Source organism: Cetorhinus maximus, chromosome 3, assembly GCF_964194155.1.
Source record: "Cetorhinus maximus chromosome 3, sCetMax3.hap1.1, whole genome shotgun sequence".
NCBI lineage: Eukaryota > Metazoa > Chordata > Chondrichthyes > Lamniformes > Cetorhinidae > Cetorhinus > Cetorhinus maximus.
Genome location: NC_135881.1, coordinates 67,405,323 through 67,421,295, shown reverse-complemented (window position 1 = coordinate 67,421,295; position 15,973 = coordinate 67,405,323). Strand labels below are relative to the sequence as shown.

General features: G+C 43.2%; 1 protein-coding gene across 1 annotated transcript in view; it reads left to right on the top strand.

Annotated features, from left to right (window-relative positions):
- Positions 1–15,973, top strand: part of dnah5l (dynein, axonemal, heavy chain 5 like) — a 465,990-nt gene that overhangs the window by 231,247 nt on the left and 218,770 nt on the right. Inside the window, exons 47-50 of the mRNA XM_078535621.1 lie at positions 2,223–2,534; positions 3,293–3,382; positions 3,474–3,710; positions 9,389–9,556. Of these exons, the coding sequence (XP_078391747.1) occupies positions 2,223–2,534; positions 3,293–3,382; positions 3,474–3,710; positions 9,389–9,556 (807 nt within the window). The remainder of the gene's footprint in view (positions 1–2,222; positions 2,535–3,292; positions 3,383–3,473; positions 3,711–9,388; positions 9,557–15,973) is intronic.

Here is a 15,973-nt window from a genome sequence, read left to right as displayed (position 1 = left end):
TGGAAGGACAAGGGCAGCAGATGCTTGGGAATAGCACCACTCCAAGATCACCTCCAAGCCAGACCATCCTGACTTGGAAATATATTGCTGTTCTTTCACTGTTGCTGGGTCATAATCCTGGAACTCCCTCCCTAACAGCACTGCGGGTGTAACTACACCACATAGACTGTAGCAGTTCAAGAAGGTGACTCATCACCATCTTCTCAAGGGCAATTAGGGATGAGCAATAAATGCTGATCTAGCCTGAATTCCATGAACAAATAGAGAAAAAAAAAACTATATGGCCCAAAATTGTTTTATAAGAAAAAGTAAAAGCTAAATTAACTTTCTAGAAGGAAAGCTAATTTAATGATAAGCACATGAAAACTAAACAGAACATACATTGTACAAGAATGATGTATAACATTAACTCTCTTCTGTCTTGATAATATCAAATCAAAATCATCTGCGTAGTAGCTTATTGAGCCCTAAACCAATGAATATAACCCAAAGCTACAAACCAAAATACACAATTAAAAATAAATTTTGACTAGATTACAGAATAAAATGGTCTCTCAGTATAAGCAAGAAGGACTAGTTTAGAAATATCACTCATGTTTGGTTTTGAAGTTTGAAGTTTAGTTAGGATCTCAGCAATCTCATGTACAACAATAGCTCAATAGAGATATAACAAAAACTGTCAACAGCAGTTACATTGTCATTGACGATATTTCCCACTTGCAAAAGGTTTTGTATGTGCCTGGTGTGGCTTAGTAGCTGGGAGTACTATTGCCTGTGCTCACTGACCTACATCAACTCCCAGTCAAGCAGCAGAATGAGAATTTTAAAATTCTCATCCATGTTTTCAAATCCCTGCATGACCTCACCCCTCCCTATCTCTGTAATTTCCTCCGGCCCCACAATCCTTCGAGACATTTGCAATGCCCTAATTGCTCCACCACTGGTGGCCCCAACTCTTGGAATTCTGTCCCTGCACCTCTCCACCTCTCTCTCACTTTCCTCCTTGAAGACCCTTCCTAAAGCCTAACTCTTTGACCCAGCTTTTGGTCATCTGACCTAATATCTCCTTAAGTGGCAGGTAATATACTTTGCTTTATAATGTTTCTGTGAAGTGCTTTGGGACATTGCATTACTTTAAAAGTGCTATATAAATATAAGCTGTTGTTGTTGAATGGATGAAGAGGTGGTGGACAGTAACAGTTCATCTCTTAGCAATAATATTTGTCCAGTTCTTTTCAGACCACCTAGATTTGTTGGTTTTGCATAGATTTTTGTTTAAAATATCAGTACCAAATTTTATAGTTCAAGTTTTATGTTTGCCAATGGTCGACATGAAAATCAAAGACTTGAATTTTACCTTTGGCGGGCACGCTTGATCGGCAGGCCCCGGAACGGTTGGGAAATGGACCCCCGATCGTGATCGGTTCCCGACCGCGATTTCACGCTGACTGGCCAATTAACAGCCAGCTAGTGTGAAATGTACACTGAGAAGGGTCGGGCATGCGCTGCCAGGGTGGGGGCGGGAAGAGGGCAGGCGATGACGTTTCCGTGGGTGCGGGTGAGCACTGCAAGAAAGCTCCCTGAAGGCAGACAGCTGCCTCAGGGAGCTGGAGACCTGAAAAAAATTAAGGTAAAGATTTTAAAAGTTGAAAAAAAGTGTCCATGCATCATAATCATTCCCCTGAAAATATAGCTGATAAAAATGCTTCCACAGATATTTATTTTTGTTTCATTTCATTGTGGAAATTTCATCCTGCCCTTGGATGAGGTTTGCTGAAAAGTGCAAAGGCCGCCTGGCCGATTCGCCCGTCTGCCAACCATAAGGACAGACGGGCAACGAAAAATCGGAGTGAATTGTGCCGTTAATGGGCTTAATTGCCCTCCTAATTGTCGGTGGGACTTTTGCGCAGCTGCTGAGCGAAATATCGAAGTGCGCGATGACGTTGGAACGCTCACCCGATGTCTTCTCGCGTGATTTTACGCCCGATCAGGACAGGCATGTGCCCGCTTGCGGGATGTAAAATTCTGCCCAAAGTGTGTGACCAAAAATCATGACAACAGCAAGTTAGGTTTGTAAAAATGAAGGGCATACAAATGCAATAATTTTAGTGATGCATATATACATGTTAATGGCACATACACATATATAATGTAGTTATGAAAATTTTTATATATTTATGGAAAGCTATTGACAGAGATTATTTTAAAAATTTGTGTTGCAGGGAGAACACATATGGATAGTATTGGATGGACCTGTAGATGCCATTTGGATTGAGAATCTTAATTCTGTTTTAGATGACAACAAAACTCTTACACTAGCTAATGGTGATCGTATCCCAATGGCACCAAACTGTAAAATTGTTTTTGAGCCTCATAACATTGACAATGCCTCCCCAGCCACTGTATCCCGAAATGGCATGGTGTTTATGAGTTCATCAGTGTTAGATTGGAGGCCTATACTCAAAGCATGGCTTCAGAAATTACCCACTGCACAGTCTGACCTTCTTTGGAACTGCTTTGATGATGTTTTCCAGGTATTCATTGTTTTCATTTTAATAATATTTAGCATTAAAGATATTTCACCTCAATTAAAAATTTACCATTTTGCATGTATTAATCATTTTTGCCCCCAACTTATTTTTAGTAAGTTATTATCAAATAAGTTATTATTTTCAATGTTATCATTGTCACAAATGACATCTTATGTGACTATGACAAAGGTAAACTATTCTTTCTCGCTCTTATCGACCCATCTGTAGCCTTTGACATGGTTGACCAAACCAGCCTCCTATAATGCCTCTCCACTGTCGTGGGACTTCACTTGCTTGACTCCATTCTTATCTTTCCAATCGTAGTTAGAAAATCACCTGCAATGAATTCTCTTGCTGCTTCTCACTGTTGGCTCTGAGTGTCCCAAGGACATAACCTTGGCCCCTTCCTATTTTTCACCTAAATGCTATCCCTCAGTGGTATCATCCAAAAACACAGCATTAGTTTTCACATGTATGCTGATGACACTCAGCTCTACCTTACCACCACCTGTTTCGACTCTTTCACTGTCTCTAAATTGTCAGACTGCCTGACTGACACTCAGTGCTGGGTGAGCAAAATTCTCCTATGGGACCTTTATATTTAGTTATTCTATTGTCGGATACTTTTATGACAACGTGTAATATAAATTTCAAATTATTTTTGTTGAGACAAAAGTATATCACAAATCATTGCATTCTTTCCTGTATCACTTGGTACTTTTGTAAATACCACTTGTAATGTTTCCTTTGCTCTTTTCAAGGATTTGCTCAGTTTTGTCTTTACTGCTGTGACACCAAAAATGCAAATTCTAGAATGCATGTACATTAAACAAGCCATTGACCTTCTGCAGGTAACTGAATTACCCAGTAAAACAAGAATGTTTTCATTCTCAAACAAATGTTTCATGCCGAGTAAATAATTAAATAATGCAAATCTTTTAGGGCCTATTACCAGGAATAGAAGACAAGCAGCCGAGCCCAGAGCAAGTTGCCCGCCTATTCATTTTTGCTGTAATGTGGTCAGTTGGAGCTCTCCTGGAATTGGATGACAGGGCTAAAATGGAAAGCTTTCTGCGGAATCATTCTGCACCACTACAGCTTCCAGTGACTGAAGGAGAAGAAACCATCTTTGAATTTGTTGTCTGTGCTGACGGTCAATGGGAGCACTGGTCAAAGAAGGTTAGTATTTAGCCATTTTAAAAAAAAATGTGATTAAGACATTTCATACAATTGTACAAAGCACTGACACATAAATAGAAAACGGTAACTTCCCACTCAATATTTGGGTGAAGAATATTTGTACCCAAGGTGCATATTTTGCATTTGTAAGCTCCTCAGGTCCTCAGAAACATGGAAGTGTATCAAGGTGGGGAGAGAACAGAATGGGACAGCGTAAAACTAGATGAAAGCTGTAGCCTTGCAAAACCAATCCTTACTAGGGAAAACAATGCATACTTGACAAATATCTTGTTACTTTCTTTTTGCGATTGTCATTACAGCTTTTGTTCAGTGTTCGCAACCTTACTTCTGAGTCAGAAGTTTGTGTGCTCAAATCCCATTACAGGATTAGATCACTTAATCTAAATTGACCTTTTAGTGCAGTCTTGGGAGTTTAGCTTATTGTCAGAGGTGCAGTCTTTTGAAAAAGATAATAAACTGAGGCCCCATCTGACCGTTCAAGTGGATGCATAAAATGCCACAGCACGATTTTAAAAAGACTACTGGAGCTCACCCTGTGCTCTAGTCAATATTGATCCCTCAAACAACATCACGAAAACAGATTAACTGGCCATTCACCTCATCCCTTTGGTGAGAGTTTTTTGTGTGCAATTGGCTACCACATTTGCTTACAAAGCAACTGTGTCTATGCTTAAAAGTAATTCATGGACTGTGAAGCACTTTAGGATGTCCTGAAGGTGTGAAAGATGCTGTATAGTGCATTTCTTTCTTTAGAAAGTTTTTTTTTGCTGATAAATGTTTATTTTAGCTTTCTATTGAAGTTAAACATGAAGGCACATAGTATTAATTTATGTAGTTTAACCAAAATTGTTATCAGTTAGTTACATTTTCCCATTTTATGAGTTAGTTACTGGTCTTTTCTAGTTATTTTGCATTGTTTTGCATCAAAGGTTAACCTCCTGCAAGATCACTGCAATGGTGCTCTATAATGATTTGCTGGAAGGTGCAAGAAGCATCTTTGGGAGGTTGGCCCTATCAGATCAGCAATATTAGGCTCCTAGTGGAGAAGCATGTCAGTCTGACAACATAGCAGAGGTAGGGATCAGGAGGGTGTAGAAATTTGCATACTTTAGTTTGTGACATAGTGGGGGTTAAATTGGATAGCCCCTCAAAATGGGTTTGGGGATCACAATGCGCAATTAACCCAGCCAGGTAGTAGGGGAACATTAAGGAAAATGTGATGGTGAAGACACAGCATTTTCACTTGATTTCACACTCTCAGCCACCAGCTCAGATACTGACACTGTGCCTATTTTAGAGATCAGCTTAGAGCTAGGATCTGCAACTGGTGAGACACTGGGCATGAGTAGACTGCAGGGAACAAGGATAGCCCAGGTGCGGGCTAGGTGACACTTGGGTTCTGCTGCAGAGGACTCAGATGAGCAGCTGACAGATGAACAGCAATGGCTATGGACAATGAAATGCTTGGTGCATTGGGCAACCTACCATAACGCCTGCATTCAGTGTCAAGGAGGGACATGGAGGATACACATCAACTTGGCACAGGGCTTTGTGCAGAGTTGGAACCCAACCTTTCCAGCATGGAAGTGGTGCTGAACTCTGTTAGCACATTTGTGGACGCATCAATGATGCAGCGTCTGATGGCCGATGTTGCAGTTTCCATTGCAGCACAGGCAGCAGCCACCCAACATATGAGTGCCATAGTCAAAATTCAGACTCTTACCGTGCAAGGTCAGTTTGCTGCTAGACAAGCTCAGATTAATGCTGCCATGGCTATGGATTACAGTGTGCAAATGGGTTGCAGAATGCCAGATCAATCCAGAAATACATCTGCCAACAGGTTACTAGGATTGCTGAGGTGCCACTTGGAGGAGTAGCAGTGGCATTGTGGAGCATGAGCCTGTTGCCTTTATCAAGAAGACAACATTCAACCTAACCTTGTCACTCTGCCTGTGTCCTTGCTGTTGTCTGTCAGCCAGTCAGCTCAGACTGTTGCTGAATTGGTGCAGTTTGCAGCTCCTTCTAGGCCTGGAGCTGCTTGAGGTTGCCCTCCGAGGTCGCCCGCAGTCTCCTCCACTGAAACTCAGTAGCTTTCCAACAGCTATGCTGCAGCTGTTGGGATGTTTGGACAGCCAAAGACAATAAGGAAATGGATAAGGGCGATTGGTTAACTCCGTATGCAGTATGGTCTGATTTCATTTACAAATTTGGTTTGGAATGCTTATTTTGTGGTGGCTTTTGTTTTTGCATTGTAGCCAAGCAGACACTGTGATGGCCAGGAACAGAGGGAAGGGAAGATATGGGACTGTTGGTGAATGGGAAATTGAGTTTTTGGTTACTGGTATCATACTCATATGAGTTCTTAACACGAAGCCTGGGCAGAAAGGGGCTGTCTGGATTCCCTCCTCCCTTCCTCTTTCTCCTCCTCTTCATGCTTCTGATCCTCAGCCACATAGGTGGTGGAAAGGACTGTCCCCTCATGACAGCGAGGTTGTGCTGCATGCAGCAGACCACCAGTAATCTTGACACCTGCTCTGTCAAGTACTACAGGCTCCTCCAGTGTGATTTAGGCAGTGGAAGCATTGTTTAGCATGCTAGTGGTCTACTCTATCACATTTTTTGTGGCAGCATGGCTTTCATTGTATGGATGCTGTGCACATCTGCGTGGGTTGTGCACCAAAGTCATCATCAATATGTACAAATATACGAATAAGGAGCAGGAGTAGGACATTCGGCCCCTTGAACTTGCTCCACCATTCAATAAGATCACAGGTGATCTGATTGTGGCCTCAACTCCACATTTCTGCCTACCCCTGGTAACCTTTCACTTCCTTGTTAGTCAAGAATCTATCTACCCCTGCCTTAAAAATATTCAAAGGGCAGAATTTTTAGGTCAGCGTGCGGGCGTGCGCTGTCCCAATTGGACGCAAAATCGTTCGAGATGATGTTGGGCGAATGGCCTGGTGTCATCCCGCATCCCAGGGGTGGCTCCCTGGATTGATGGTACTGATAGAGTGAGGGCTATGCCAGGCCATGAGGTTAATTGTGGTGGAATATACTTCTGCTGCTATTGATGGCTGACAACGCTTAATAGATGCCCAGTTTTGAGCTTCTGGAACAAAAATAGCTGGAAAAACTCAGCAGGACTGACAGCATCTGCGGAGAGGAATAAAGTTAATGCTTCGAGTCCATATGACTCTTCATCAGAACAGCTTATTTGAGTTTCTGGATCTGTTCTGAGTCTAAAAGCAAAATACTGCAGATTTTGGAAATCTGACATAAAAACAGAAGGAAATACTCAGCAGGTCAGGCAGCATCTTTGGAGATAGATACAAAATTAACATTTCAGAAAACTGGAAACCTTTAGAAATATGACAGGTTAGAAACATAGAAATGTAGAAAGATTTATGGCACAGAAAGAGGCCGTTTGGCCCAACATGTCCATGCCAGCCCAAAAAGAGTTATTCAGTCTAATCTCATCTTCCAGATTTTAAGCAAATACAGAGGCAGGGAAAAGGGGGAGTATGGGAGAAAGAATAAAAGGTCTGTGACTAGGTGGAAGGCAGGAGATATTAAAAGACAAAAAGGGTCATGGTGAAAAGCAAAATGAGATGATAATGGCACAAGTAAAGAAACAAAAGATGTGTGTGTCTGGAAGAGCTGTAAATGGCAATAGCAGAATCATTGTCAACAGGTGCTACCGAAAAATATGGGGACAAAGGTTATGATCTGAAATTGTTGAGCTCAATGTTGCGTCTGGAAGTGTGTAAAGTGCCCAAAGCTGAGGCGCTGTTCCTGGAGCTTCATTAGAACAGTGTAGCCAGTTGAGAACAAAGGTCGGGGTGGGAGTGAGATGGAGAATTAAAATGACGGACAACCAGAAGCTTGGGCCACATTTGTGGAAGGAATTGAGGATTAAAGTGGTCACCCAATCCGCCTTTGCTCTCCATCTTTGCATCGTGAGCAGTGAATACAATATACTGAATTGGAAGAAGCACAGGTAAATTATTATATCATCTGCAAGAAGTGTTTGGGGCCCCGGGGGTGGAAAGGTAAGGTAAAAGAACACGTGTTGCATCTCTTGGCCTTGGATGGGAAGTTTCAGTGGGAAGGAAAGGGTGTGTTAGGAGTGATTGGAAAGAAAGAATTAAAGAAAGACTTGCATTTATATAATACTTTTCATCACCACTGGACCTCTGAAAGCATTTTACAACCTATGAGTTAAGGATTGAAGTGTAGTCACTGTTAGGAAGTGTTGCAGCCAATATGCACACATCAAATTCCACAATGTGATAATGGCCAGATAATCTGTTTTTGTGATGTTGACTGGGGGACAAATATTAGCCAGGACAATAGGGTTAACGCCCCTGATCTTCTTTGAAATAGTGTCATGGGATCTTTCACATCCGCCTCAGAGGGCAGAGGGGGCCCCAGTTTAACATCTCATCTGAAAGACAGCACCTCCAACAGTACAGCCCTCCACTGGAGTGTCAGCCTTGATTTTTGTCTCAAGCCCTGAAGTGGGATTTGTAGCTGGAAGCTTGTGACTCAGAGGTAATGGTATCACCAGATGAGCCATTGCTGACATGGCTAAATATCGATTATGTTGGCTGCATGGAAAGGGAAGTGGCTGTTGTGTGTGATTAATAAGTTTATCAGAGTGTCTTGGAGAAAATGGTCCCTATGAAACGATGTGAGCATAGGGGAATATATGTTTGGTAGTGGCATCATCGGAGGTGGTGGAAATGGGGAAGGATGACCTGTTGAATATGGAGGCTGGTGGGGTGGAAGGCGAGGACAAAGGTTCTGGGAGGGAGGGAAGGGAGTGAGCTCAGATGTGTGAGTCAAAGACCCTACCATTGGAGTGGAAAGGAATCATCAGTTGAAGGAAAAGGAAGGCTTCTCAGAAGCATTGGCATGGAAGGAGGGGGAAATTGAATAAATTTGTTACTGGAAGTGGATTGGGAGGAAATTGAGTCAAGGTTTCGGTGGGAATCAGTGAACCTATAGTGGATATTGGTCGAGAGCCTATCCCCAGAAGTATAGACAGAAAAGTCAAGGAAGGGAAGAGAAGAGTCAGAGATGGACCACTGAAACCAAGGGAAGAGTGGAAATTGGAAGAAAAGCTGTTGAAATTTTCCAGTTCAGGGCGAGAGCAGGAAATGCTCTGATACAATCATTAGTTTGCTGGAAAAAGGTGTGAGGAAGGGAACCTGAGTAGATCTGGAACAAAGAATGTTCCATATATCACATGAAAAGGCAGGCATAGCTCGGGACAACAAGGGAAGGTCTCCAGGGAGGTGAGATCTGTGACAGTCATGGAAACAATCACTTAATGTTCAGTGCAGCTCTTCCTACCTCCTCCTTGACCATGACCATTCCACCGAAGCTTGATGTTGCAAGTATTCCTATTTGGTCCAGTGCTTAAGCCCTGAAAAAAATTATATCTAATAAATTTCAAATGTATTCTTGTAATTGCTTCAAATCTAAGCTAAAGAGATTTTAGCTTCATATCAGCTTGCCAGTTATTTTCTCCCCAGAGCAAATTCAGAGCAGAGCTGAAATTTTACATTATTGCTGCATTGTAAATGGGACTAAAGATAATTGAATACGTTCAGTGTAAGTTAAGTAAGAGAAATGTGTGTTTGTAATTTCAGGTACCTGAATATATTTATCCACCTGACTCTGTGCCAGCTTATTCATCAATCCTGGTACCAAATGTAGACAATGTCCGCACAGATCTTCTTATGCACACAATCATGAAACAGGAAAAAGCTGTGTTGCTCATCGGTGAACAGGGAACAGCCAAGACAGTTATGATCAAGGTATGACATTGAAACCTACAAATTCAGATATGAATAGGGGGAGATGGTGTGGTAGCGGTGATGTTGCTGGTTGAGTAATCAAGCGACCCAGGATAATGCTCTAGGGATATGGATTCAAATACCCCCATGACAGCTCACAAATTTAAATTCAGTTAATAAATCTGGAATATAAAGCCAGTCTCAGTAATGATTACCATAAAACTATCATCAATTGTAATAAAAACCCATCTGGTTCACTAATGTCCTTTAGGGAAGGAAATCTGGCGTCCTTACCTGGTCTGGCCTGCACGTGACTCCAGGCACACAGCAATGTGGTTGACTCTTAACTGTCCTCTGAAATGACCTAGCAAGCTCAATTCAAGGGAAATTAGGGATGGGCAACAAATGCTGGCCTTGTCAGTGACACCCGCATGAAAGAATAAAGGTGAACAAGCATAACATCAATAACTTATCTTTATATTTTCACTGTTAACATAATAAAGCACCCCAAGGTGCTTCATAGACACATTATGCAACAAAATATGACACTGAGGCACATAAGGTGATGATTAGATGATCAAGGTCAGATGATCAGAAGTTTGGTCAAAGAGGTAGGTTTTAAAAATTGTCTTAAAGGAAGTAGAAGTAAAAAGGTTGAGAAGTGTAGGGAGGGAATTCCAGAGCATAGGGAGAGCCTAGGCAACTGAAAGTACAGCATGAAAATTTGCAGCATTACTGTGGGCATAACTTTAATAACATGTGAAAAGTAGAAGTTACATAAGAGATGACAATGGAATAGTTTTTTTAACCGAATGAATAAGGAATTAACCAGTGTAACTAATGAGAAATTGTTGAAAAGAGAGATATGCTGCTAAAGCTTTTCATTCTGCACTTGTCAGGACAAACACAAGATTGCCAAATTTCAAACGATCACAGCAATTTATACTACAGGAGAAAAGGGTGCTGATTGGTTGGCAAGTCAACTCTGACTGGCCAAGGCGTTTTGCCATGGAGAAAGCAATGGGGAACTGAAGGCTCTCCAAGCTCCTGGATAATCTGCAAAATGTGCTTGACTTGAACATATTCCTTTTTGCAGAGAGCAGGTCCCTGTGTATGAATGTATGTCGCTTCTAGCAAGCATAAGTGAGGCACGTTACAAGCTCGACTGATTACCTTACATTGGTTGTTAGTGTAACTGTTACCACACTCAGGATTGTTCAGCAAGTGCTGCCCAATCATGGAATCACATCTACAGTAGACATTTTGTTTTGGGTTTTGCAAGCGCAGGCTGGTTGAGCATGGTCTATACTCTGCCTACTATGAACAACTAAAGATTCTGGTGAAGAGTCATATGGACTTGAAACGTTAACTGTGTTCCTCTCCGCAGATGCTGTCAGACCTGCTGAGTTTTTCCAGGTATTTTTGTTTTTGTTTCGGATTTCCAGCATCTGCAGTTTTTTGCTTTTTGCTTTTAACTAAAGGAATGTGCTGTTTTATTCGATCAGCCAATTGCTGGGATGATTGTCCCTGGGACTATGTACTTGGCATCGCACCGGCACTGAAATTTTTATATGACATTGCTCAATTGTGTGATAGGCAGAACATATTTTTGGACTGATGGCAGAATCCTGTTTGTGGAAAGCCTAATCAACTTGTAAATATGGCCCTAACCTCACAAGCTTGACGCAGAAGTAGAGTGCATCAAAGCTATACTGTAGGACAGTGGCTACCCTGATCAGATCATTATTCGCTATGTGTTACACAAACTTGAAAATGGGCCAAAGGCCACTTTCGTACCTTAAAGGTCTACCTTAAATTATCCTGGAAAGGCAAAGTATCTAAAAAATTGAAGAACAAGTTAAGCAAGCCATTTCATGCTGCTACTATGCAGTGGCCACACGAGTGGTATTTTCCACTAACAGGATTCTGGTGCCAGAATGGATCCTCTCTGTTGTGCCGAAAATCTGGGCCTTTGTGTCTGTCTTCATGGAGAATGATACAAAAAACCTCCCTGAAATACTAGAGAATCAAGGGATTAGGGAAAATGAGGAACTAATCCCCTGAACTTGATGATCTATATCCCAGAGTCTTGAAAGAGGTGGCTGGAGAGATGGCGCATACATTGGTGGTCATCTTCCAAAATTCTACAGATTCTGGAAAGGTTCCTGCAGATTGTAAGGTTCCTGCAAATTGGAAAGTAGCAAATGCCACCCCACTATTTAAGAAAGGATGGAGAGAAAAAGCGGGGAACTATGGACCTTTTAGCCTGACATCCATATTAGGGAAAATCCTAGAATCTATTATAAAGGATGTTACTACTGAACACTTAGAAAATAATGGTAGGATTGGGCAGAGTCAACATGGATTTATGCAAGGGAAATCATGTTTGACAAATCCACTGGAGTTTTTTGAGGATGTAACTAGCAAAATAGATATGGGGGAACTGGTGGACGTGGTGCATTTGGATCTTCAGAAGACTTTCAAAATGGTCCCACACAAGCAGTTAGTAAATAAAATTTGAGCACATGGGATTGAGGGGACTGGTAAGTATTGAGAATTGGTTTCTGGACCTAAAACAGAGATTAGGAATAAACATGTCATTCTCAGGTTGGCAGGCGATGGCTAGTGGGGCACCACAAGGATCAATGCTTGGGTCTCAGCTATTCATAATCTCTATCAATAATTTGGATGTGGGGACCAAATCCAAGTTTGCTGATGACACAAAACTAGGTGGGAATGTGAGTTCTGAGGAGGATGCAAAGGGGCTTCAAGGGGATTTAGACAGGCTAAGTGAGTTTGCAAAGACATGGCAGATGGAATATAACGTGAAAAATTGTGGACTTATCCACTTTGATAGGAAAAACAGAAATGCAGAGTATTTCTTAAATTGAGATTGGGAAGTGTTGATTTCCAAAAGAAACTGAGTGTCCTTGTTCATGAGTCACTGGAAGCTAGCATGCAGGTGCAGTAAGAAATTAAGAAGGCAAATGGTATGTTGACCTTCGCTGCAAGAGGATTTGAGTACAGGAGTAAAGCTGTCTTTCTACAATTGTATACAGCCTCGGTCAGACTGCACCTGGAGTATTGTGTACAGTTTTGGTCTCCTCATCTTAGGAAGGATATACTTGCCATTGAGGGAGTGCAATGAAGGTTCATCCGACTGATTGCTGGGATTGCAGGATTGTCCAATGAGGAGAGATTGAAGAGACTGGTCCTGTGTTCCCTAGAGTTTAGAAGAATGAGAGGTGATCGCACTGAAACATGCAAAATCTTACAGGGCTCCACAGAGTAGATGCAGGAAGGATAGTTACCCTGGCTGGGAGGGCTAGAGCCAGGGGACACAGTCTCAGAATAGGGGTAGGCCATCTAGGACTGAGACAAGGAGGAATTTCTTCACTCAGAGGGTCTTGAATCTTTGGAATTCTCTACCTCAGAGGGCTGTGGAGGCTGAGCCATTGAGTATGTTCAGGACAGAGATCAATAAATTTCTAGATATTAAAGACATCAAGGGATATGAAGATAGCGCTGGAAAATGGCATTGAGGTAGAAGTCAGCCATGATCTAGTAAAATGGCATAGCAGGTTTGAGGGGCTGAATAGCCCACTCCTGCTCCTATTTCTATGTTCCAAAGAGTAAGGGTGTTCTCCTGGTCTCCTGACTACCATCCATGCCTCAAGCAACAGCATTAAAACAGTTTAATTGGTTACATGAATCGCCATTGTTTGTGGGACCTTGATGAGTGCAATTTAGCTGTTGCATTTTTTTGGTTTCCTTGGGCAGCATATTCCAGTCGGCGAGTGGGGGCGTGGCCTACTCGCCGATGTGTAAAATGACGCGGAGATATGTCGGGCGTGCGTCCAGATGTCACCCCGCACCATTTAGATTCTCAGTTTGGCGGGCATGCAGCCAAATTGGCTGCGTGCCCGCCGAACAGCCAATGGCCTATTAAGGCCATGAAAAAACTAATTAAGATGATTAATGGACCTGCCCATCCAACTTTAATGTTGGCGGGCAGGCCAGGAGCCCAGGCGGGTTTCTAAAAAACATGAAACCTCATCCACAGGCGGGATGAGGTTTCATGAGGGTATTAAAATTTTTCTGACATGTTTCAATAAAAGTTATGGACATGTCCCAACTCATGTGACAGTGTCACATGAGGGGACATAAATGTTTTTATCACCTTTATTTAAAGTTTTCAATCGGAGCCGATCTCCCTGAGGCAGCATTTTAACTCAGGGAGATCTGTGCGCTCTTTCGCGCGTGTGCGTGAAAGAGCGCACTCCCGGCTGAGGGAAACACCCCCCGCCCGCACAGGGAGCGCACAGCACTTCCTGTCGGACGCCACGATAAATGGCAGCCCCCACCCGCAACTAGGGGCGCTGATTGGAGGGCCACCCACCTGCGCCCGCGCCCGCTCCCACACTTTCCCGACGGGGGGAAAGTGTTGCCCCTTATGTCTTCTTCTCCAGAAACTTGAACACAAAATCCACGCTGACAGTTGAGTGTTGGATCAGATGTCAAATAGATGCCCCACCTGCCCTTCCAAGTTGAGTTAAATGGTTGTTGGAAGTCAATCATCTCAGTCCCAGGACATCACTGCAGGAGTTCCTCAGTGTAGTGTTATAGGTCCAACCACCTTCAGCTGCTTCATCAACAACCTTCCTGTTAAATTTTTTTTATTCATTCATGGGATGTGGGCTTCGCTGCCTGGACCAACATTTATTGCCCATTTCTAGTTGCCATTGAGAAGGTGGTGGTGAGCTGCCTTCTTGAACTGCTGCAGTCCATGTAGTGTAAGTACACCCAAATTGCTGTTAGGAAGAGAGTTCCAGGATTTTGACCCAGTGACAGCGAAGGAACGGCAATATATTTCCAAGTCAGGATGGTGAGTGACTTGGAGGGAAACTTCCAGGTGTCGGTGTTCCCATCTATCTGCCACCCTTGCCCTTCTAGATGGTAGCGGTTGTGGGTTTGGAAGGTGCTGTCTAAGGAGCCTAGGTGAATTCCTGCAGTGCACCTTGTAGATGGTACACACTGCTGTTACTGTACGTCAGTGGTGGAGGGAGTGAATATTTGTGGATGTGATGCCAATCAAGTAGGCTGCTTTGTCCTGGACGCTGTCAAGCTTCTTGAGTGTTGTGGGAGCTGCACTCATCCAGACAAGTGGGGAGTACTCCATCACACTCCTGACTTGTGCCCTGTAGATAGTGGACAGGCTTTGGGGAATCAGGAGGTGTGTTACTCACCGCAGGATTCCTAGGCTCTGATCTGCTTTTGTAGCCACAGTATTTATATGGCTAGCCCAGTTCAGTTTCTGGTCAATGGTAACCCCCCAGGATGTTGATAGTGGGGGGTTCAGTGATGGTAATGCCATTGAACGTCAAGGGGTGACGGTTAGATTCTCTCTTGTTGGAGACGGTCATTGCCTGGCACTTGTGTGGCATGAATATTGCTTGCCACTTGTCAGCCCAAGCCTGGATATTGTCCAGGTCTTGCTGCATTTGGACATGGACTACTTCAGTACCTGAGGGGTCACGAATAGTGTTGAACATTGTGTAATCATCAACGAGCATCCCCACTTCTGACCTTATGATGGAAGGAAGGTCATTGATGAAGCTGCTGAAGATGGTTGGGCCGAGGATATTACCCGGAGGAGCTCCTGCAGTGATGTCCTTGGCTTAGTTGTAGGAGGCAGAGGGTGATGACAGAAGGATGCTTTAGTGACTGGAAGCCAGTGTCCCCAGTGGCATACCACAGGGATCTGTGCTGGGTCCCCTATTATTTGTCATTTATATAAATGACATAGATGACTGTGTGGGGGGTAGGATTAGTAAGTTTGCGGATGACACAAAGATTGGCTGGGTGGTTAACAGTGAGGTTGAGTGTCTTGGGCTACAGGAAGATATAGACGGGATGGTCAAATGGGCAAATAAGTGGTAGATGGAATGTAACCCTGAAAAGTGTGAGGTGATACACTTTGGAAGGAGTAATTTAACAAGGAAGTATTCAATGAACGGCATGGCACTAGGAAGTCCTGTGGAACAAAGGGACCTTGGCATGTGTGTCCATAGATCTCTGAAGGCGGAGGGGCACGTTAGTGGGGTGGTGAAAAAGGCATATGGGACACTTGCCTTTATCAATCGAGGCATAGATTACAAAAGTAGGGAGGTCATATTGGAGTTGTATCGAACCTTGATGAGGCCACAACTGGAGTACTGTGTGCAGTTCTGGTCGCCACATTATAGGAAGGATGTGATTACAGTGAAGGGGGTGCAGAGGAGATTCACCAGGATGTTGCCTGGGATGAAACATTTAAATTATGAAGAGAGGTTGGATAGACTTGGGTTGTTTTCATTGGAGCAGAGAAGACTGAGGGGTAACCTGATCGAGGTGTACAAGATTATGAGGGGCATGGACAGGGTGGATAGGGAGAAGCTG